The sequence below is a fragment of the Pleurodeles waltl genome, chromosome 8 (genome assembly GCF_031143425.1).
Source record: "Pleurodeles waltl isolate 20211129_DDA chromosome 8, aPleWal1.hap1.20221129, whole genome shotgun sequence".
Taxonomy (NCBI): Eukaryota; Metazoa; Chordata; class Amphibia; order Caudata; family Salamandridae; genus Pleurodeles; species Pleurodeles waltl.
In genome coordinates, this window is record NC_090447.1 from 525,796,948 (window position 1) to 525,820,283 (window position 23,336).

General features: G+C 46.5%; 1 protein-coding gene across 3 annotated transcripts in view; it reads left to right on the forward strand.

Annotated features, from left to right (window-relative positions):
• Positions 1–23,336, forward strand: part of ZNF654 (zinc finger protein 654) — a 232,672-nt gene that overhangs the window by 199,535 nt on the left and 9,801 nt on the right. For all 3 annotated transcript variants that reach the window (XM_069204539.1, XM_069204540.1, XM_069204541.1), the window contains exon 7: positions 2,009–2,150. In XM_069204539.1, the coding sequence (XP_069060640.1) occupies positions 2,009–2,150 (142 nt within the window). The remainder of the gene's footprint in view (positions 1–2,008; positions 2,151–23,336) is intronic.

The window sequence follows — 23,336 nt, forward strand, 5'->3', positions numbered from 1 at the left end:
TTGAAGGAACTGAGACTCATGAGGTGTTTTTTTTAACACACACTTTATTACATTTTCAATATGTAATCAAGGAACACCATCCAGTAAATACTATTGAATTATGACATCATACATAGCTGAAGGCATCACACATATTTTTTGTTACAATAGGATTAATGATACAGTGGAAAAACGCATTCTAGAATGTGCCATTGAAATGTCTGTAATTAAAACTATAAACTTAAATAAATAACCCCTACTCCCTGTCCCTGACATTGTCAACGTGGGTATTCATTCCGTCATATGCTGTCGATGAGGGATAGTAGTGATGTGGACATGTAACCTGTGGGCGCATGGAGTTGGCTGTATGACAATGACTGTGGTAGTATGTGGCTTGGACATCAGCCCAGGCCTAGAAACATTGTGTCGGGGTGTGTTCGCAGGGCGGAGTGCTGGAGTCTGTACGACATGAGCATTACATCACACAGACGTGGGGGTTAGGATTTTAGATTAGTTGTCCTTAGCCTTCTGGGCTCCTAAAGATTCCAAAAGTGCGTCCCATTCCATTTCTATGGGGCTTTTCCATAGGCTGCAGTACTCTTCCTGGTGAAATGTGCCACTCTCTGCCACCCCCATCGCTCTACCTCCTCCCTCCACTAGGAGACCAAGGGCACCGCTGAGGCTTTTCAGTGCCTTGTGAAGAGTCACTTAGCCAGTAAAAGCACCCGATCTCCAAAGCGTGTCACCAGTTTAGCTCCTTTGGTCTTGTGACTAAGCCTAGAATATAGTGTTCTGCCGACTGCCAGTAATCTTGCTCGGTCAATTCTGCCAGTGCGGCCCGGATCTGTGCTCAGTAAGAGGACAGCACAGGACAGGCCCACAACATATGTAACATAGTGGGACTCGTATGTAAGGTGTTTGAAAATTGAACTTCTTTGACATTGGCCATGTAAAAGTGGTACGATCTGTTTCCACGGCTTCCCTGGTGAGTGGGCGTGTCATGTTCAGGTTGCCATAATCACCTCATACCCGAGTGGGTTTGGAGTTTTGGGCGAGGCGCTGTGTGCTAGCCAGGAGCTAGGCTGACAGCTGCTAATAGTGTGGATCACACTCAATCTCCCACACTCTAAAGTGCTGCCGTCCTACACATGCAGTCCTATTACCGAAGTAGGAACAGCATAACACCTCCTGAAGTTATTAAAAGTGGTGTAGAGGTTTGCAGGGGAGCTCAGGGGAAGGATAATTAGCTATACAGAGTAATTGAGCAGCTTGACTCTTGTGGTACAGGACAGGTGTTCTCCAAGCTGCAGAATTCATTTGGGCTTTCCTACCAAAGGGTTTTCTGTTGTTATCATCAACTGCGGAACTGTTTTTTTTCATATGTATTCAGGAACTTCATTGAAGTATAATGGACCGGGCAGGGCTCAGTGAAATTCGTGGGACGTCAACAGCCTATGCAGTACTATACCCCAGTAATAGTGTTTTTGATGAAGGACAGAACCAGTGTATGATATAGAGATTACTCTAACATCCCACGTCTGACACAGGTGTGCTACATAATTGACACCTTTTTGAAGGAGGTGATCCCTTTATTGTAGAACCTTTCGGATACATCACATGTCTGTGAACATTCACTTGTGGTTTCCAGATGTCACTCAAATTGCTCTGCTGTAAAGCCCACTTGAGTTTGTGGAAACTTATGCTCATAGAGTGCCAAAAATGTGAGGACCTTGAATATACAAGTGACAAATGCTCTAAGAACATTATTAGCGGTTTCCATATAGTATATAGTAAAATTGCTCTCACAAGCCTGCCTCCATAACACAAATCTAGCTGGTCTAGTATAGACCACTCAGCCTTTTTAGGATCACTCATTGTTTTGGAATTATTTACAAAACAAATTGAAACACTGTATGCTACATTTGACTAAATTAAAAAAAAAAAGTACACAGTGCGTGTCCTAACTTATATATTTTGTGATACAAAGAATGGTAATTCTCAGTGCAACTTTCTATTATTTGTTTTCCAGGGACTTGATCTTCATTTGGAGTAAGTTGCAGATTAAAACAAACTCATCAAAAGAATTATTCGTGCATCGTTGCTATCAGTTGCTAAGGAATGCAACCAATATCAGAGTGATTTTTCCCTTTATGAAGATTATTATTAACGAAGTAAGTACCATTTTATGATCATTATTTTGGTTTGTCTTTTTATTCACTACAGTACCACATACCAAGAAACTTAGCCACAGCATTGCAATCACCACAATGGCATAAGTAGGTGACCCTTCCTCCATCCTTCTAAAGACAAACTGCCATCAAGTCTGTCAACACAGCTAATCAATACTTTTTGAAGTCATTATGCAACCTCTGAGACCCTGCTCCCTTTTAAAGAGGCCCTGACCGATACATTGATGGGCACTTTGTCTAAGCCCTGCTCCTGTCCACCGGTAAAGAGTAAGGTAGCTGGGCATTAGACTGAGCCAGGATTATGCTGATTTTCTGACTAAACATCCTAACCTGGTGGCTCAGGCAGCTGGGTGAACCCCAATTCATAATCCCAGCGGAAGAGTAGTGAGGAGGGTAAGAAAGGAGGACCCTGAGTGGCCTAGACCTTAACCAGTAGGAAGGATGGCAAACTCCATCCACTGCAATAATTTAAGTGTGGAATAGACACACCCAGCGGTCCGTGTGCCTTTTGCACAGATGAACTTAGTTGGAATATTCACATTTAAATAGTGAGGGATGGGTTGGCTCATTCAAGGTGTAACCAACTAGTGCTGGGAATGAATGCATTACCTGGATTGATTCTCATGGGGAGCGCTTTACCTGTTTGTGCCATGGTGCACCTTTCAATACATGCGCCAGGCACAAACGGGGCCAGTGCACCTACAGTGAATGCACTGCACTCAGGACAGCCGCAAACCTATGCAGCCCTAGGGGGCAGCACATTCAGTGACATATGAAGTGGCATGCCACCTGCACTTTAACTAGTGGGAGAGAGAGGCCCCTGCAGGCAAGTGCAATAAGTGACTGCATCTGCCTGCAGGGGGATACCTTAGAAGTCTCTGCCACCTCCCCCCGTCCCCCCTCCCCCCTGTCCCTCACCTCAGCTGCTTTTAGTATGATCTCTAAAGTGAGTGCATCTCCTAATAGCCTGTTTGTATATGCACCCGCGCCTATAAAACGGCACAGGCGCAAGGAGATTCCCTCATTTGTTTGTGGGGGGAGGGGCATGCCCCCATGCAGATGAGGGAATGCCCTCTCATGATAGTGCTGGTGCTACATATGCACCAGTGTTACCAGTGTTGCCAGTATTACAGAAGGACCGCAAGAGCGTCTGCGTCCCTTTGTGTAATACCATTGTGCCTTGTGTGGGAATTGTCCATTTTATATAGCAGCTACTGAACACCACTATATCCAGTATAATTTGGGATCTACGAATCCAGCTATCTTTTCTATCAAGCAAGGGAGGTAGTTCTGAGAATGTGAGTCAACGGAGTTGAAAAGCAAAAATGCTATTTGGACATTTTATACATGGTACTGGCGAAAAATTACAAATGTGCCATTTTGTGCAGTGTTAAGACAGTTATGTGAATGGCTATAGAGAGTGTGCTCCTCTGGCATGCGTCATTTTCTCTGTACAGTCTATTTTTGTTTTGCCTAGGCAGCCCAACAGTCAAGCGAACTCAGTGATGACCTCTATATTAAAATGGACTGGGACACCTAAGTGGTGCTGTTTGATCCACGGCGATCCAAAGAACACTTCTTTTTTTAGAGAGTTACCTATGTCCTCTCTAACTGGCCTTTGTGGAACCGCAGCAGTTGGCAGCGTTCTTATTAAAGGGACAGTCATTTTTATGTAACTTGTACTTCAGGAAGAGATGCCCACTACCCACCCTAGTGTAAAGGTTTCTGTTAGTCTTCCTTATTTTGGTCTTTATTTGCTACGATTTGGGTATGTGTGAAAGGTGTGTGTGTGTGTGTATGGTTTGTGCCTTGTCATAACTTACATGTGTAGACTGTTGTACATCTGGAAGAGTGCATGGTGGACTCTGTTTTGGTTCCACATGTGTAATGTGGCCTGAAATGGAGGGCTTTGTGAGGGGTTGTACAGGCCTCTATTGACCTGGGGCTTCCCCTTTGTGCATTGCTCCTACCCATTATTCCTGTGGTTAGGCAGTAGAGGGATACAATGTCTTTGGGTAAGGGTGTCAGGGCCTCTTCCCTTTGCGGCTTGCTGCCATCTCCCAATCAGAACTCCCAGCTCTTCCCCCTGTTTGCCCCTGATTTGCTCATACGAGAGAGATGGTTTGCTGTCTAAACTCTTACAAATCAGCCCCTAGCCTGTTTAGAACTATCCCAGCCAAAAGACTAGATTGTCCATAAACTTTGCTATGGAGTAAGTTGCAATGTTTCATTTTAGGAGCTATCTAAAATGTGAATTATACAAAAGATGGTGAGCTTGACCATGCTGTGTTCCACAGTCCCTCATGGCCAAAAAGGAGCTGTGCACCAGCACAGTTGAGGAGCGTTGAGTTCCAGGAAGCAGGTCTGCTTGATTGGTGCCCCCTGCCAGGTTAGTGCCAGGTCTTGGACGTGTATCCTGCAGGTAGGTGCTGCTGGATCTTCTTCACAAGGAGAGTCTTGCCTGGTGCTGAAAGCCAGGGCCACACCGTATAGAGGAAAGCCTATTTGGAAGAAGGAATTAATCAGCCCAGCTCGCTTTGAGGTTCCTGTTGGGCCATTCATGTGTGAACCATTCCAAGACACAAGGTCACCCAGACACTGCAGGAGAAAAAGCTAACCTCTGTCTACCTTGCAGGGACACAGAGAAATCCTTTTTCATCTTTGTTGTCAATGAGCATCCTTAGGCCCCAACTCTGCCCTTGCTACAGAAACCCTGTGTGAGTCCCAGGTAGCCTCCAGAAACAACATGCAGAACTTTGGCTCTGTTCTCTGACCAGAGGTAACTAGGAGAAGCTGCTGTTAGTCAGTAGTTCTTGACCACGTAGAAATCAGACAAGTGAATCTTATGATTTCTGTTCCTGAGCCCCCCTTCTCTTGTACCCAGCTTTGTTTTGCCCACCAGAGCCAAATCCTCTGGATCTGTGAGCACCCGTAGCTCTGAGAAGATGAATGGGCTGATTAAATACGTTGTGGCCTTTATTGGAATTCGAGTGAACGGACAGCTGAATCAGCATTAGTAAGTCAATGGTATTCTTTTGGGCTGGTGGACTATCACGGATCGTGCCCCTATCACTGGGCACACCCCCTCCACCCTCCTTTGTGTGGCCTTGCAGTGGCACTCTGTTGCTTATCCGGTAGATGGGTCTGCAGGTAATTCTTCATGATTTACAAAGTTTTATAGGAATCATATTGAAACCTCGTAAAACTCTTGCACACATTTAGAATTAGCACCGCCAACAGTGAGCACTGAAAAAAGCGTTCCTTTCATGAACACTGTAAGGAAATGCCTCCTTGGCATGGTTGCCCCCTGACTTTTTGCCTTTGCTGATGCTATGTTTACAATTGAAAGTGTGCTGAGGCCTGCTAACCAGGCCCCAGCACCAGTGTTCTTTCCCTAACCTGTACTTTTGTATCCACAATTGGCAGACCCTGGCATCCAGATAAGTCCCTTGTAACTGGTACTTCTAGTACCAAGGGCCCTGATGCCAAGGAAGGTCTCTAAGGGCTGCAGCATGTCTTATGCCACCCTGGAGACCTCTCACTCAGCACAGACACACTGCTTGCCAGCTTGTGTGTGCTAGTGAGGACAAAACGAGTAAGTCGACATGGCACTCCCCTCAGGGTGCCATGCCAGCCTCTCACTGCCTATGCAGTATAGGTAAGACACCCCTCTAGCAGGCCTTACAGCCCTAAGGCAGGGTGCACTATACCATAGGTGAGGGTACCAGTGCATGAGCATGGTACCCCTACAGTGTCTAAACAAAACCTTAGACATTGTAAGTGCAGGGTAGCCATAAGAGTATATGGTCTGGGAGTCTGTCAAACACGAACTCCACAGCACCATAATGGCTACACTGAAAACTGGGAAGTTTGGTATCAAACTTCTCAGCACAATAAATGCACACTGATGCCAGTGTACATTTTATTGTAAAATACACCACAGAGGGCACCTTAGAGGTGCCCCCTGAAACTTAACCGACTGTCTGTGTAGGCTGCCTAGTTCCAGCAGCCTGCCACACCAGAGACCTGTTGCTGGCCCCATGGGGAGAGTGCCTTTGTCACTCTGAGGCCAGTAACAAAGCCTGCACTGGGTGGAGATGCTAACACCTCCCCCAGGCAGGAGCTGTGACACCTGGCGGTGAGCCTCAAAGGCTCACCCCTTTGTCACAGCCCAGCAGGGCACTCCAGCTTAGTGGAGTTGCCCGCCCCCTCCGGCCACGGCCCCCACTTTTGGCGGCAAGGCTGGAGGGAACAAAGAAAGCAACAAGGAGGAGTCACTGGCCAGTCAGGACAGCCCCTAAGGTGTCCTGAGCTGAAGTGACTAACTTTTAGAAATCCTCCATCTTGCAGATGGAGGATTCCCCCAATAGGGTTAGGATTGTGACCCCCTCCCCTTGGGAGGAGGCACAAAGAGGGTGTACCCACCCTCAGGGCTAGTAGCCATTGGCTACTAACCCCCCCAGACCTAAACACGCCCTTAAATTTAGTATTTAAGGGCTACCCTGAACCCTAGAAAATTAGATTCCTGCAACTACAAGAAGAAGGACTGCCCAGCTGAAAACCCCTGCAGTGGAAGACCAGAAGACGACAACTGCCTTGGCTCCAGAAACTCACCGGCCTGTCTCCTGCCTTCCAAAGATCCTGCTCCAGCGACGCCTTCCACAGGGACCAGCGACCTCGACATCCTCCGAGGACTGCCCCTGCTTCGAAAAGACAAGAAACTCCCGAGGACAGCGGACCTGCTCCAAGAAAAGCTGCAACTTTGTTTCCAGCAGCTTTAAAGAACCCTGCAAGCTCCCCGCAAGAAGCGTGAGACTTGCAACACTGCACCCGGCGACCCCGACTCGGCTGGTGGAGATCCGACACCTCAGGCGGGACCCCAGGACTACTCTGATACTGTGAGTACCAAAACCTGTCCCCCCTGAGCCCCCACAGCGCCGCCTGCAGAGGGAATCCCGAGGCTTCCCCTGACCGCGACTCTTTGAACCTAAAGTCCCGACGCCTGGGAGAGACCCTGCACCCGCAGCCCCCAGGACCTGAAGGACCGGACTTTCACTGGAGAAGTGACCCCCAGGAGTCCCTCTCCCTTGTCCAAGTGGAGGTTTCCCCGAGGAATCCCCCCCTTGCCTGCCTGCAGCGCTGAAGAGATCCCGAGATCTCTCATAGACTAACATTGCGAACCCGACGCTTGTTTCTACACTGCACCCGGCCGCCCCCGCGCCGCTGAGGGTGAAATTTCTGTGTGGACTTGTGTCCCCCCCGGTGCCCTACAAACCCCCCCTGGTCTGCCCTCCGAAGACGCGGGTACTTACCTGCAAGCAGACCGGAACCGGGGCACCCCCTTCTCTCCATTCTAGCCTAGGTGTTTTTGGGCACCACTTTGAACTCTGCACCTGACCGGCCCTGAGCTGCTGGTGTGGTGACTTAGGGGTTGCTCTGAACCCCCAACGGTGGGCTACCTTGGACCAAGAACTGAACCCTGTAAGTGTCTTACTTACCTGGTAAAACTAACAAAAACTTACCTCCCCTAGGAACTGTGAAAATTGCACTAAGTGTCCACTTTTAAAACAGCTATTTGTCAATAACTTGAAAAGTATACATGCAATTTTTATGATTTAATGTTCCTAAAGTACTTACCTGCAATACCTTTCGAATGAGATATTACATGTAGAATTTGAACCTGTGGTTCTTAAAATAAATTAAGAAAAGATATTTTTCTATACAAAAACCTATTGGCTGGATTTGTCTCTGAGTGTGTGTACCTCATTTATTGTCTATGTGTATGTACAACAAATGCTTAACACTACTCCTTGGATAAGCCTACTGCTCGACCACACTACCACAAAATAGAGCATTAGTATTATCTCTTTTTGCCACTATCTTACCTCTAAGGGGAACCCTTGGACTCTGTGCATGCTATTCCTTACTTTGAAATAGCACATACAGAGCCAACTTCCTACATTGGTGGATCAGCGGTGGGGTACAAGACTTTGCATTTGCTGGACTACTCAGCCAATACCTGATCACACGACAAATTCCAAAATTGTCATTAGAAATTCAATTTTGCAATTTAAAATTTTTCTAAATTCTTAAAAGTCCTGCTAGGGCCTTGTGTGTTAAGTCCCTGTTTAGCATTGTCTTTTAGAGTTTAAAAGTTTGTTAAAGGTTTGAAATTAGATTCTAGAAACAGTTTTAGATTCTTTAAAAAGTCTTCCAACTTTTAGCAAAATAATGTCTGATACAGAGATGAATGTGGTGGAACTCGACACCACACCTTACCTCCATCTTAAGATGAGGGAGCTAAGGTCTCTCTGTAATATCAAAAAAATAACCATTGGCTCCAGACCTACCAAAATTCAGCTCCAGGAGCTGTTGGCAGAGTTTGAAAAAGCCAACCCCTCTGATGATGACATCACAGAGGAAGAAATTAGTGACTTGGAGGCCAATGTCCCTCCTCCAGTCCTAAATAGGGAGAACAGGACCCCTCAAGTCCTGTCTCCAACTGTGTTAGTCAGAAATAGTGAGTCCCTCACAGGAGGGTCCCACATTTCTGAAATCACTGAGGATGCTCTCAGTGAAGATGACCTCCTGTTAGCCAGGATGGCCAAAAGATTGGCTTTAGAGAGACAGCTCCTAGCCATAGAAAGGGAAAGACAAGAGATGGGCCTAGGACCCATCAATGGTGGCAGCAATATAAATAGGGTCAGAGATTCTCCTGACATGTTAAAAATCCCCAAAGGGATTGTGACAAAATTTGAAGATGGTGATGACATCACCAAGTGGTTCACAGCTTTTGAGAGGGCTTGTGTAACCAGAAAAGTGAACAGATCTCACTGGGGTGCTCTCCTTTGGGAAATGTTCACTGGAAAGTGTAGGGATAGACTCCTCACACTCTCTGGACAAGATGCAGAATCTTATGACCTCATGAAGGGTACCCTGATTGAGGGCTTTGGATTCTCCACTGAGGAGTACAGGATTAGATTCAGGGGGGCTCAAAAATCCTCGAGCCAGACCTGGGTTGACTTTGTTGACTACTCAGTGAAAACACTAGATGGTTGGATTCAAGGCAGTGGTGTAAGTAATTATGATGGGCTGTACAATTTATTTGTGAAAGAACACCTGTTAAGTAATTGTTTCAATGATAAACTGCATCAGCATCTGGTAGACCTAGGACCAATTTCTCCCCAAGAATTGGGAAAGAAGGCGGACCATTGGGTCAAGACAAGGGTGTCCAAAACTTCAACAGGGGGTGACCAAAAGAAAGGGGTCACAAAGACTCCCCAGGGGAAGGGTGATGAGACAGCCAAAACTAAAAATAGTAAAGAGTCTTCTACAGGCCCCCAAAAACCTGCACAGGAGGGTGGGCCCAGAGCCTCTTCACAAAACAATGGGTACAAGGGTAAAAACTTTGATCCCAAAAAGGCCTGGTGTCATAGCTGTAAACAGCATGGACACCAAACTGGAGACAAGGCCTGTCCCAAGAAAGGTTCCACTCCAAACTCCCATCCAGGTAACACTGGTATGGCTAGTCTCCAAGTGGGATCAACAGTGTGCCCAGAGCAAATCAGGGTCCACACTGAAGCTATTCTAGTTTCTGAGGGTGGGGTGGATTTAGCCACACTAGCTGTCTGGCCGCCTAACATGCAAAAATACAGACAGCAACTCTTAATTAATGGGACTAGAATAGAGGGCCTGAGGGATACAGGTGCCAGTGTCACCATGGTGACAGAGAAACTGGTTTCCCCTGGCCAATACCTGACTGGAAAAACTTACACAGTCACCAACGCTGACAATCAGAGAAAAGTACATCCCATGGCAATGGTTACTTTAGAATGGGGAGGGGTCAATGGCCTGAAACAGGTGGTGGTCTCCTCAAATATCCCAGTGGACTGTCTGCTTGGAAATGACCTGGAGTCCTCAGCATGGGCTGAGGTAGAACTAAAAACCCATGCAGCAATGCTGGGTATCCCTGAACTGGTGTGTGTGAAAACAAGAGCACAGTGCAAGGCACAGGGTGAACAAGTAGAGCTGGAGTCTGGAAGAATGGCCCAGCCTACCAAGAGAACAGGAAAGTCAGTTGGGAAACCAACTACAACACAGCAAAAGAAAGGGAACCTCTCTTCTCAGGAAGAAGTTCTGCCCTCTGAGGGAACTGAGCCTTTGGAGCTTGAACCTTATCAGGTTGAGCTCTTAGGCCCAGGGGGACCCTCAAGGGAGGAGCTGTGTAAGGGACAAGAAACCTGTCCCTCTCTTGAAGGCCTTAGGCAGCAAGCTGCTGAAGAGTCCAAAGGCAAGAAAAATGGAACGCATAGGGTCTATTGGGAAGATGGACTCCTGTACACTGAGGCCAGAGACCCCAAACCTGGTGCCACTAGGAGAGTGGTAGTGCCTCAGCTGTTCAGGAAGTTCATCCTAACATTGGCCCATGACATTCCCCTTGCTGGACATTTGGGACAAACCAAGACGTGGGAGAGGTTAGTCAACCACTTCTACTGGCCCAATATGTCCAACATGGTTAAGGAGTTTTGCCTCTCCTGCCCCACCTGTCAAGCCAGTGGTAAGACAGGTGGACATCCAAAGGCCCCCCTCATTCCACTTCCAGTGGTGGGGGTTCCCTTTGAAAGAGTGGGTGTGGACATAGTTGGTCCACTGGAACCTCCCACAGCCTCAGGAAATATGTATATCCTGGTAGTAGTGGATCATGCTACCAGGTATCCTGAAGCTATTCCCCTTAGGTCGACTACTGCCCCTGCAGTAGCCAAGGCCCTCATTGGTATCTTTACCAGAGTGGGTTTCCCTAAGGAGGTGGTGTCTGACAGAGGTACCAACTTCATGTCAGCATACCTAAAGCACATGTGGAATGAGTGTGGGGTGACTTATAAATTCACTACACCATACCATCCACAAACTAATGGCTTAGTTGAGAGATTCAACAAGACATTAAAGGGCATGATCATGGGGCTCCCAGAAAAACTCAAAAGGAGATGGGATGTCCTCTTGCCATGCCTGCTTTTCGCTTACAGAGAGGTGCCACAGAAGGGAGTAGGATTCTCACCCTTTGAACTTCTGTTTGGTCATCCTGTAAGGGGACCACTTGCCCTTGTTAAAGAAGGCTGGGAGAGACCTCTCCATGAGCCTAAACAGGACATAGTGGACTATGTACTTGGCCTTCGCTCTAGAATGGCAGAGTACATGGAAAAGGCAACCAAAAACCTTGAGGCCAGCCAACAGCTCCAGAAGTTTTGGTATGACCAAAAGGCTGCACTGGTTGAGTTCCAACCAGGGCAGAAAGTCTGGGTTCTGGAGCCTGTGGCTCCCAGGGCACTCCAGGACAAATGGAGTGGCCCTTACCCAGTACTAGAAAGGAAGAGTCAGGTCACCTACCTGGTGGACCTGGGCACAAGCAGGAGCCCCAAGAGGGTGATCCATGTGAACCGCCTTAAGCTCTTCCATGACCGGGCTGATGTCAATCTGTTGATGGTAACAGATGAGGATCAGGAGGCAGAGAGTGAACCTCTCCCTGATCTTCTGTCATCAGACCCAAAAGATGGCACAGTAGATGGAGTGATCTACTCAGACACCCTCTCTGGCCAACAGCAAGCTGATTGTAGGAGAGTCCTACAACAGTTTCCTGAACTCTTCTCCTTAACCCCTGGTCAGACACACCTGTGTACCCATGATGTGGACACAGGAGACAGCAGGCCTGTCAAGAACAAAATCTTTAGACAATCTGACCATGTTAAAGAAAGCATCAAGGTGGAAGTCCACAAGATGCTGGAATTGGGAGTAATTGAGCGCTCTGACAGCCCCTGGGCTAGCCCAGTGGTCTTAGTCCCCAAACCTCACACCAAAGATGGAAAGAAAGAGATGAGGTTTTGTGTGGACTACAGAGGGCTCAATTCTGTCACCAAGACAGATGCTCATCCAATTCCAAGAGCTGATGAGCTCATAGACAAATTAGGTGCTGCCAAATTCTTAAGTACCTTTGACTTGACAGCAGGGTACTGGCAAATAAAAATGGCACCTGGAGCAAAAGAGAAAACAGCATTCTCCACACCTGATGGGCATTATCAGTTTACTGTTATGCCCTTTGGTTTAAAGAATGCCCCTGCCACCTTCCAAAGGTTGGTGAATCAAGTCCTTGCTGGCTTGGAGTCCTTTAGCACAGCTTATCTTGATGATATTGCTGTCTTTAGCTCCACCTGGCAGGATCACCTGGTCCACCTGAAGAAGGTTTTGAAGGCTCTGCAATCTGCAGGCCTCTCTATCAAGGCATCCAAATGCCAGATAGGGCAGGGAACTGTGGTTTACTTGGGCCACCTTGTAGGTGGAGGCCAAGTTCAGCCACTCCAACCCAAGATCCAGACTATTCTGGACTGGGTAGCTCCAAAAACCCAGACTCAAGTCAGGGCATTCCTTGGCTTGACTGGGTATTACAGGAGGTTTGTGAAGGGATATGGATCCATTGTGACAGCCCTCACTGAACTCACCTCCAAGAAGATGCCCAAGAAAGTGAACTGGACTGTAGAATGCCAACAGGCCTTTGACACCCTGAAACAGGCAATGTGCTCAGCACCAGTTCTAAAAGCTCCAGATTATTCTAAGCAGTTCATTGTGCAGACTGATGCCTCTGAACATGGGATAGGGGCAGTTTTGTCCCAAACAAATGATGATGGCCTTGACCAGCCTGTTGCTTTCATTAGCAGGAGGTTACTCCCCAGGGAGCAGCGTTGGAGTGCCATTGAGAGGGAGGCCTTTGCTGTGGTTTGGTCCCTGAAGAAGCTGAGACCATACCTCTTTGGGACTCACTTCCTAGTTCAAACTGACCACAGACCTCTCAAATGGCTGATGCAAATGAAAGGTGAAAATCCTAAACTGTTGAGGTGGTCCATCTCCCTACAGGGAATGGACTTTATAGTGGAACACAGACCTGGGACTGCCCATGCCAATGCAGATGGCCTTTCCAGGTTCTTCCACTTAGAAAATGAAGACTCTCTTGGGAAAGGTTAGTCTCATCCTCTTTCGTTTGGGGGGGGGGGTTGTGTAAGGAAATGCCTCCTTGGCATGGTTGCCCCCTGACTTTTTGCCTTTGCTGATGCTATGTTTACAATTGAAAGTGTGCTGAGGCCTGCTAACCAGGCCCCAGCACCAGTGTTCTTTCCCTAACCTGTACTTTTGTATCCACAATTGGCAGACCCTGGCATCCAGATAAGTCCCTTGTAACTGGTACTTCTAGTACCAAGGGCCCTGATGCCAAGGAAGGTCTCTAAGGGCTGCAGCATGTCTTATGCCACCCTGGAGACCTCTCACTCAGCACAGACACACTGCTTGCCAGCTTGTGTGTGCTAGTGAGGACAAAACGAGTAAGTCGACATGGCACTCCCCTCAGGGTGCCATGCCAGCCTCTCACTGCCTATGCAGTATAGGTAAGACACCCCTCTAGCAGGCCTTACAGCCCTAAGGCAGGGTGCACTATACCATAGGTGAGGGTACCAGTGCATGAGCATGGTACCCCTACAGTGTCTAAACAAAACCTTAGACATTGTAAGTGCAGGGTAGCCATAAGAGTATATGGTCTGGGAGTCTGTCAAACACGAACTCCACAGCACCATAATGGCTACACTGAAAACTGGGAAGTTTGGTATCAAACTTCTCAGCACAATAAATGCACACTGATGCCAGTGTACATTTTATTGTAAAATACACCACAGAGGGCACCTTAGAGGTGCCCCCTGAAACTTAACCGACTGTCTGTGTAGGCTGACTAGTTCCAGCAGCCTGCCACACCAGAGACATGTTGCTGGCCCCATGGGGAGAGTGCCTTTGTCACTCTGAGGCCAGTAACAAAGCCTGCACTGGGTGGAGATGCTAACACCTCCCCCAGGCAGGAGCTGTGACACCTGGCGGTGAGCCTCAAAGGCTCACCCCTTTGTCACAGCCCAGCAGGGCACTCCAGCTTAGTGGAGTTGCCCGCCCCCTCCGGCCACGGCCCCCACTTTTGGCGGCAAGGCTGGAGGGAACAAAGAAAGCAACAAGGAGGAGTCACTGGCCAGTCAGGACAGCCCCTAAGGTGTCCTGAGCTGAGGTGACTCTAACTTTTAGAAATCCTCCATCTTGCAGATGGAGGATTCCCCCAATAGGGTTAGGATTGTGACCCCCTCCCCTTGGGAGGAGGCACAAAGAGGGTGTACCCACCCTCAGGGCTAGTAGCCATTGGCTACTAACCCCCCCAGACCTAAACACGCCCTTAAATTTAGTATTTAAGGGCTACCCTGAACCCTAGAAAATTAGATTCCTGCAACTACAAGAAGAAGGACTGCCCAGCTGAAAACCCCTGCAGTGGAAGACCAGAAGACGACAACTGCCTTGGCTCCAGAAACTCACCGGCCTGTCTCCTGCCTTCCAAAGATCCTGCTCCAGCGACGCCTTCCACAGGGACCAGCGACCTCGACATCCTCCGAGGACTGCCCCTGCTTCGAAAAGACAAGAAACTCCCGAGGACAGCGGACCTGCTCCAAGAAAAGCTGCAACTTTGTTTCCAGCAGCTTTAAAGAACCCTGCAAGCTCCCCGCATGAAGCGTGAGACTTGCAACACTGCACCCGGCGACCCCGACTCGGCTGGTGGAGATCCGACACCTCAGGCGGGACCCCAGGACTACTCTGATACTGTGAGTACCAAAACCTGTGTCCCCCTGAGCCCCCACAGCGCCGCCTGCAGAGGGAATCCCGAGGCTTCCCCTGACCGCGACTCTTTGAACCTAAAGTCCCGACGCCTGGGAGAGACCCTGCACCCGCAGCCCCCAGGACCTGAAGGACCGGACTTTCACTGGAGAAGTGACCCCCAGGAGTCCCTCTCCCTTGTCCAAGTGGAGGTTTCCCCGAGGAATCCCCCCCTTGCCTGCCTGCAGCGCTGAAGAGATCCTGAGATCTCTCATAGACTAACATTGCGAACCCGACGCTTGTTTCTACACTGCACCCGGCCGCCCCCGCGCCGCTGAGGGTGAAATTTCTGTGTGGACTTGTGTCCCCCCCCCGGTGCCCTACAAAACCCCCCTGGTCTGCCCTCCGAAGACGCGGGTACTTACCTGCAAGCAGACCGGAACCGGGGCACCCCCTTCTCTCCATTCTAGCCTAGGTGTTTTTGGGCACCACTTTGAACTCTGCACCTGACCGGCCCTGAGCTGCTGGTGTGGTGACTTAGGGGTTGCTCTGAACCCCCAACGGTGGGCTACCTTGGACCAAGAACTGAACCCTGTAAGTGTCTTACTTACCTGGTAAAACTAACAAAAACTTACCTCCCCTAGGAACTGTGAAAATTGCACTAAGTGTCCACTTTTAAAACAGCTATTTGTCAATAACTTGAAAAGTATACATGCAATTTTTATGATTTAAAGTTCCTAAAGTACTTACCTGTAATACCTTTCGAATGAGATATTACATGTAGAATTTGAACCTGTGGTTCTTAAAATAAATTAAGAAAAGATATTTTTCTATACAAAAACCTATTGGCTGGATTTGTCTCGGAGTGTGTGTACCTCATTTATTGTCTATGTGTATGTACAACAAATGCTTAACACTACTCCTTGGATAAGCCTACTGCTCGACCACACTACCACAAAATAGAGCATTAGTATTATCTCTTTTTGCCACTATCTTACCTCTAAGGGGAACCCTTGGACTCTGTGCATGCTATTCCTTACTTTGAAATAGCACAAACAGAGCCAACTTCCTACAAACACTCTACATAGACACCTGCACTGAGTAAAGCTATAGTGCTTAGCTCGTAGGTCTTAAAATAACATTTAGAGTCAACTTCTCCGTTGTATGTCCTTATGTTAAGTATAGTTATTTTTGTAATTTTCTTATGTATATTTAACTACTTTTCGTTTTAAAAAGTATAGCACTGACAAAAGTGATAATCATTTTGAGAGTTATTGGTTTTGTTGTGTTATCAGTATCCTCCCTATACCACCTCCCTGATGAAGCTTTGAATACTCTGCGTCACGTAATCTAGTTTGGAGCCTAATAGAACTGTAGTAAACGACTCCAGTTTGGAACAGCTGTAGACCAGTAACTTTTGCTTCCCCAAAGACTGCCCACACCAGGTCTCACATGCATCCTTTTGTTAAAATGGCTAATTGCATAATTTATCCATAACGCTGTAGCTTACATTTTCATTTTCCTAGTAACGTTATCTGTGGGCAAGCTGAAATGTTCTATTCTATTAAAAAGAGGTGCTGGTGATATTTTGTAAGTGTAATTTCAAATTTCCTGTTATGTAGAATTATGTTAAGTGTTAACAGGCCAAAATCACATATTACGTTTTTTTTTTTTTTTTTTTTTTAAATACTGGCAGTCCTTCTTTACTTTGTCTGTAGCCCAGTGTTCACTTTTTTTTCCTGAAACTAAATCGAACATAGTTTTGCCAACCCTTTAACATCTTTTTACGTAATATACTAGATTGCCACCAGCTGATAATTTCATGTAGTATTAATTGGCCCCATTCTTGTCTAATGGAGCTGTGCATGCAGCAAACTGCATATATTTAACCTTATGCAGAAATTATCCTCAGAAAACTTTAACTTGAAAAATTAAGAGAATCAACATGTCAATTTTTACTTGTATTTTTCCAGTCGTTAGGTTGATAAAATTGAGAGGGAACTTTTGCAAAGTTATCAAGAAAGAATCTCCTAAGGTTGGCTTTTCCCCTCTGCTCTTTCATGACCTTTACACTGTTACACCTGACAGCCTTAGGGTGGTCATCCCCCCAACTTTTTGCCTGCCTCCCTCCACTTTTCTGACACTGTTTTTGCTGATTTTAAGACTCTGTACACTTTCCCACTGCTAACCAGTGCTAAAGTGCAAATGCTCTCTTCCTGAAGCATGGTAACATTGGTTCATACTCAATTGGAATATTTGATTTATTTGTAAGTCCCTAGTACAGTGCGCTACATGTGCCCAGGGGCTGCCACCCACGTAAGTAGCCCCTTAACCGTGTCTCAGGCCTGCCATTGCAAGGCCTGTGTGTGCAGTTCACTGGCACTTCGGCTTGGCTTGTGCCCAGGGCCTGTAAATGGAATGCTACTAGTGGGCCTGCAGCACTGGTTGTACTACCCACATAAGTAGCCCCTTAACCATGTCTCTGCCCTGCCACTGCAAGGCCTGTGTGTGCAGTTCACTGCCACTTCAACTTAGCATGTAAAAGTACTTGCCAAGCCCTGAACTCCTTTTTCTACATGTCACCCCTAAGGTAGGCCCTAGCTAACTCATAGGGCAGGGTGCTATGCTATGTAGTTAAAAGGCAGGACATGTACATGTGTGGTTTATATGTTCTGGTATTGATAAACTCCTAAATTGGTTTACCACTACTGTGAGGTCTGCTCTTGTCATAGGATAGCATTAGGGCTACCATCATGTATTGTTTGAGTGGTAGATTCCGATCTGAAAGGGTTAACCAGGTCACATTGTATGGCCAGATTGGTAATAGAAAATCCTACTTATTGGTGAGGTTGGATTTTTATATTACTATTTTAGAAATGCCACTTTTAGAAAGTGAGCATTTCTTTGCACTTAAACTCCATCTGTGCCTTACAGCCTGTTTCCAGTCCACGACTGGACTGGACTTGCTGACAGCTCCCTTGTGCATTTCATCCATTTTCAGAACCACAAACACAGGATACTCAGTCACACCTGCACTCTTCTGTATACTGAATGGGTCTTCCTGGGCTGGAAGGGTGGAGGGCTTGACACTTTTCAAAGGCTAGTGGACTGCCCTCCACAATGGACTGCCAAGCCCCCTACTGGGACCCTTGCAGACAGACCTGTACTGTAAGGGGAACTTATGCACTTCAAAACCACTCTTTGAAGTCTCCCCCACTTCAAAGGCATTTTGGGTATATAAACTGGGTCCCTGACCCCACCAAATCACACTTCTGGACCAGAACCTGCAACATGTCAAGAGGAACTGCCTAGCTGGCCAAAGGACTCATCTTCACTGCTTTGCTGAGGATGACTGCTGCCCTGCTGGCCTCTGACTTTGCTGAGAAGTGCTGCCCAAGGGCTTGGATTGAGCTTGCCTCCTGTTTTCTGAAGGCTCTGGGCCCCAAAAATCTCATTTCTTCAAGGAACTACTTGTGCGCCGAAAATCGACGAGCAGCTTGATGGAAACGATGCACAGTCTGCCGTGCGACAAGAAAGAGTGAAGATTTGATGCAGCGCCTGCCTTGCATCTGGAAATTCGAAGCACATCCCTACTGGATCGACGCACAGCTGAACCGGAACAACTCAGTTGGACTTCCTGAGTGAAGAATTGACGCAGCGCCTGCCGTGCGCCAGAAAATTCGATGCATCGCCACACCGGATCGACGCAAAGCCTGTGACTGTGTCCCACATGACCAGGATTTACACGCATCGCCCCTGGGTGCCAAAAAGATCGCTGCATCGCAGTGAGGAACCAAGCCTGCACGCCGGAACTGACGCATCATCTGTGCCGCACTGGGAAATACAACGCACACCCTATTTTTCCACGCCTCTCCTCCTATGCAGTCTCCATGCGTGTTTTGTGGCGCTAACCAGGTACTTTGTGAAACCAAGAGACAACTGTTGATTTCTAAGGTTTAAGAGACTTTTGAATCTTACAAAAGTAATATCTCAACTTGTGCTTATTGAATCATTATCGTTTTGACCTAAATTTAACCAGATAAATATCTTATATTTTTCTAGACGGGTGTGGTGTATTTTTGTGTTTTCACTATGTTACTGTATGGTTTATTGCACAAATACTTTACACAATGCCTTCTAAGTTAAGCCTGAATACTCCGTGCCAAGCTTCCAGAGGGTGGTGGGCACAGGATCATTTGGATTGTGTGTGATTTACCCTGCCTAGGATTGTGGTTCCTTTGTGGAAAAGGTGAATACCTCTTGCAACTAGAGACCCCATTTCTAACATACACCCATTCCTTTCCCAGGTTTTCACGGCCTACTTTGTGCGATTAACCGCGGTCTGGTTTTCATTCGGATTAGACTCTCCATTTAAAGAGCTTGCTTGAGAAAAATGCCAACCAGGCAAGGGTTTGTGTGAAATTCAAGTTCACTGGTAGAGTTGTGCAAAGTTCACAACTTTATAAAGTTGCAGTTTTTGTTTTGATTCCACGGCTTAAGGTTTCCGCAAAAGGTTTTAGCAAGAAAATGTACCTTCCAAACATTTTAAGTAGAGAAATAATCCATGTAAATGTAGCTTTTGTGGCGTTTCTCTTGTTAATAAAATATTTGTTTTGTAGGTTTTCACCAGCATACTTTTTAAACTTTACCAACTTTGAAGTTTGTAAACTTTCTAATATGTAAAAAAAAAAAAAAAAACGTAAAATTAAACTTCTGAGCACAGTTACCAGCTTTGTACATCACTAGTCGATGCTTGCATATGCATTGTCTGCCTTGCAGACTCGAGCCTCTGTGAAGATTAGTTTAACTAGACTACGTTGGCGTAATCTTGAAAGACGCTGAATAGGATCTATTGTGGAACTGAGCAGCAGAGAGCAATTGTGTGGTTTGTAGGATAGAAGTGTATTTTTAATCATTTTCTTTTATGGTCCCCATTTCAGCTTTGTAAAAATTGACAGTAGAATGGGGAGTACTTGGAATCCAATGCAGAAAATCCCAGGGGAGAAGTCAATTTCATATGCTTTACAGATTTAATGAAATACACAGCACGCATCCTTATATAACGATAGATTTTGTAACCTGCAGTATGTTGCATACTTTTCTCTTGAACCAAGCTATACCTTACTCGCTGTATTCAAAAAGATGTTTTTCAAATTGACTTGTTTCGTGGAAAGTAGACTATTTTTGTACTCTGTTTTGCATCGATATTAAAATGGACATATAAAAAGTGGTACTTTTTCGTGAGTACCAAAATGAATATACTGATTCGCATAGTGGAAACAGTTGTATTTGCGGTGGCTTATGCAGCACTGTTGTACATGGACACACACGGAGGGAGAAGTGAGAGACATTCTCCGACATTCGATGGGGAGTTTGTCACCAGGGCACTGTTTCTGGAGAACGGACAAATACTTTAAATCATTGAATATTCTTTATGGCCCCTACAACACGCTGCTGTTGTTGGCTTCGAGACCATGTTGAGAGGGCAGAGAGACCCTTGTTAATGAAGTAAAATGTTGCTGGGTTGAGTGTTGAAGCTGGAGCGGCACAGGCTGGTATTATTTCATTCCACTCCTGCAACTCTGCTGCTGTGTTAAGCAATTATTGCCAAGCTGAAACAAGCACTGGTGACTGACTGCAGTGGCTTTAGCTCAGCAATAGCTACACTTTTGTGTCTTTGAAAGAGGTCTGTACTTGTATTTGTGAATCAACTAAAGTCCCTTCTCGTTTCTGTGTCTGTACTAACATAATCAGCCCATTCCTGCTGACCATCTTGCTCTTTCGTACTGTTCACTTTCTTACATGATACGGAAACTGTTTGGGGTCTTTATTATTTGTGCGGCTTTTTGACTACTTGGCCTTTAGTGCTTTCCATCACCTGCACAGTTCACTTAATACTTTCTAGTGTGTTAGTTTGAAGCTTTCATGGGATATTTCAGGATTTTACTGTAGTAGTAGCATGTCTTTTGGTACCATGGCAACAATACATAGCATTACTCCTTAAGCACACTAGGGTGCGTGGTAACCAAGCAGACTACAAAAAAAAAATCTGCAAAAAGTGGAGAATGATTTATAACCGCACATACAGCAAAGACCTCCTGAGGCAACTGCAATTTCATTAGCTGGCCATGAACATGCACAATACCAGTGTGAGAGGTGCAAGACGGCAAGCTAAGGCAAGCCAAGATGACTATACTTTCAACATTTGTCTTTCATGCACTTTTATTCTGTGACCTCTGCCACCTCCTGAAGTGAGCCTTAACTGCTCGACTTGCCAGCCTTCGAGAGTCAAGTGCATAAAAATTGATAAACGAGTTTTCTAGTTGGAATGTAGTTGTACCAATGGCTCTTGGATATGAGCGGTAAATGTCACGTATAATACCACCTAACCAGTGAGTGTTCCAGAACTGAGAGAAAAGATTTTGCATGAATTCCTCACTCTGAGCCGTTGGCGCTCTAGACTAGATTGTGAATAGTTTCCTTTTATGTTTCATCTGTGTTTGTGTGAGTAGCGCTTCCGTTATTTATATCTACAACCTTGAGGCTGCTGGTAACAAACACACAAGAGACTATCCCATTACCTTGCCTATTCCATCTATTCATTTCTCGATTGTCAAACATTCCTCATAATAAAATGATGTGACTTTAGTTCCTTGAGAGTTGGAAAAGCAAAGTGATGAAAGAATAATATGCCCTCGTCATCTCAGTCTCCCCCTCTCCCATCGGGTCATCCACTGGGCAGAACCGTGAAGAAGGGCCTAGGTGCCCCACGTTTCACATGATCCCTCTTATCCAACAAGCATGAGAGATAACCTTGATCTGGCTTCAGTTTATCCGAGAACTCTCTTGCCGACTCAGCTTGAGGAAATAAAAACGTCTTGCCCATGAGGGAAGAACAATATACGCTTGTAACTTATTTTAATCTCCTTTTTCCAAATGACTTCACATGCTGTTCCTCAACATTCCTTTCCCTCTACTCCATTGAACTGAGTCAGTATTACTGGAACACCGGAATCTCAACTGGAACCCTGCTCCTTAGTTGTCAAAAGGCCTTTCTTACTATCCCTCTAGTCTCTTCGGGCAACAAGGTGAACAAATCGTCCACCACTGTGACCATGATTCTCATAGTGTCTCAGGTGTAATGTCAGCTGGGACATCTTCAACCAGTAAGTGTGATCCTTGTCCAAGATTATTCTGAATCTCCTTTTTTTTATCCAGGATCACATTGGATTTGACTGCATATATCCTAAAGAATTGTAGTTCTTTCATCACTACCCCCACCTTTATTGAACCCTACTCCAGTGTTTTCACTCTCTCCTCTGTTGTCTCTAGTGATTAATCAACTAGAAAAACAGCACAGCCAAGCCCTCTAGTTTTCCACATTCCCCACTGCAAATGCTTCCATCAGAGTTCGGTCACTGAGTCGTGAATAGACCCACTATGGAGCACTGGAGTCTCTTTTACTTCAGCGAGATGAGCTCCCTGCCTAATCTCCCAATGAGTAGTTCTTGTTCCTTTCTTCAGTCCCACCTTGTGGTACATGGGACTCTTTGTTGTTTTCTTTCTTGCCATTTGGGGGTTGTCGCCAGAAAGGGGGTGAGACAGATGAGTGGTCTTATTTTGCCTTGTATGCTGTAGTGTCAAGGGTCTCTGAGCGACCCTCCAGAGGCACCATGGACAGGGTAGGACCGCCACCCCAGTCCTCCAGCAGGACATAAAAATTGAAATTGCTCTTTGTCCGCCTTCAGATAAATTCCCTTTCATATACTCTCTCCTCTGACCCCGCAAGGTGGGACCATGCCATGGCTCTGGTTACACTGTGCACACCACCTCTCTGCTGTGCAGCCAAGGGATTCACAGGAGCTTCCCTTTCTAGTACTTCCCATGCCTTGCCCCATCTCTCATCCGGATGCTGGACTACAGTGTGTTCTCTGCCACTGGACTCCCACCATTCAGTGCACCTGTCTCTCGTGGGCCAGAACAAGTACCAAAATTACCTCAAGACATTCCATCGCACCTGCTCTCTCTGTTCAACCTCTGGGGTGCATTCCAGTAAATCCAACATGAAGAGTTTCAGAATCAGTCTCACAATGCCCAAAGTTGGGGGGGTCGGAACAGGAAGCAGACTAAGATCTGAAGACCACATCTTGTGCCCAGTCACGCTTCCCATGTCCCCGACAGAAAGGTTCAAATCGACATAGTTACTCAGGCCTGTTTTGTTTGCAGTTGACAGGAAAAACATCGGCATAAAACATGACAGTTTAACTTATGTAAGCTTTGAGATTTTACACCTTTGACATTAAACAGCAGTAGTGGAAACATTTATTTGTTGGAGAAAAAAAGTCTATGAAAATTATCTGCTCAAAGACATATAAGTCTGTTCCAGGAGCAAGCATACAGTTTCTGATTTGGCTAAGTGCGATCAGGTTAGGGATGCACATGACCGAAAGCAATGTGTGTCGTACTGAATCAGAGTGTGTGGTTTTCCTATCAATCGCTTGTGTTTAA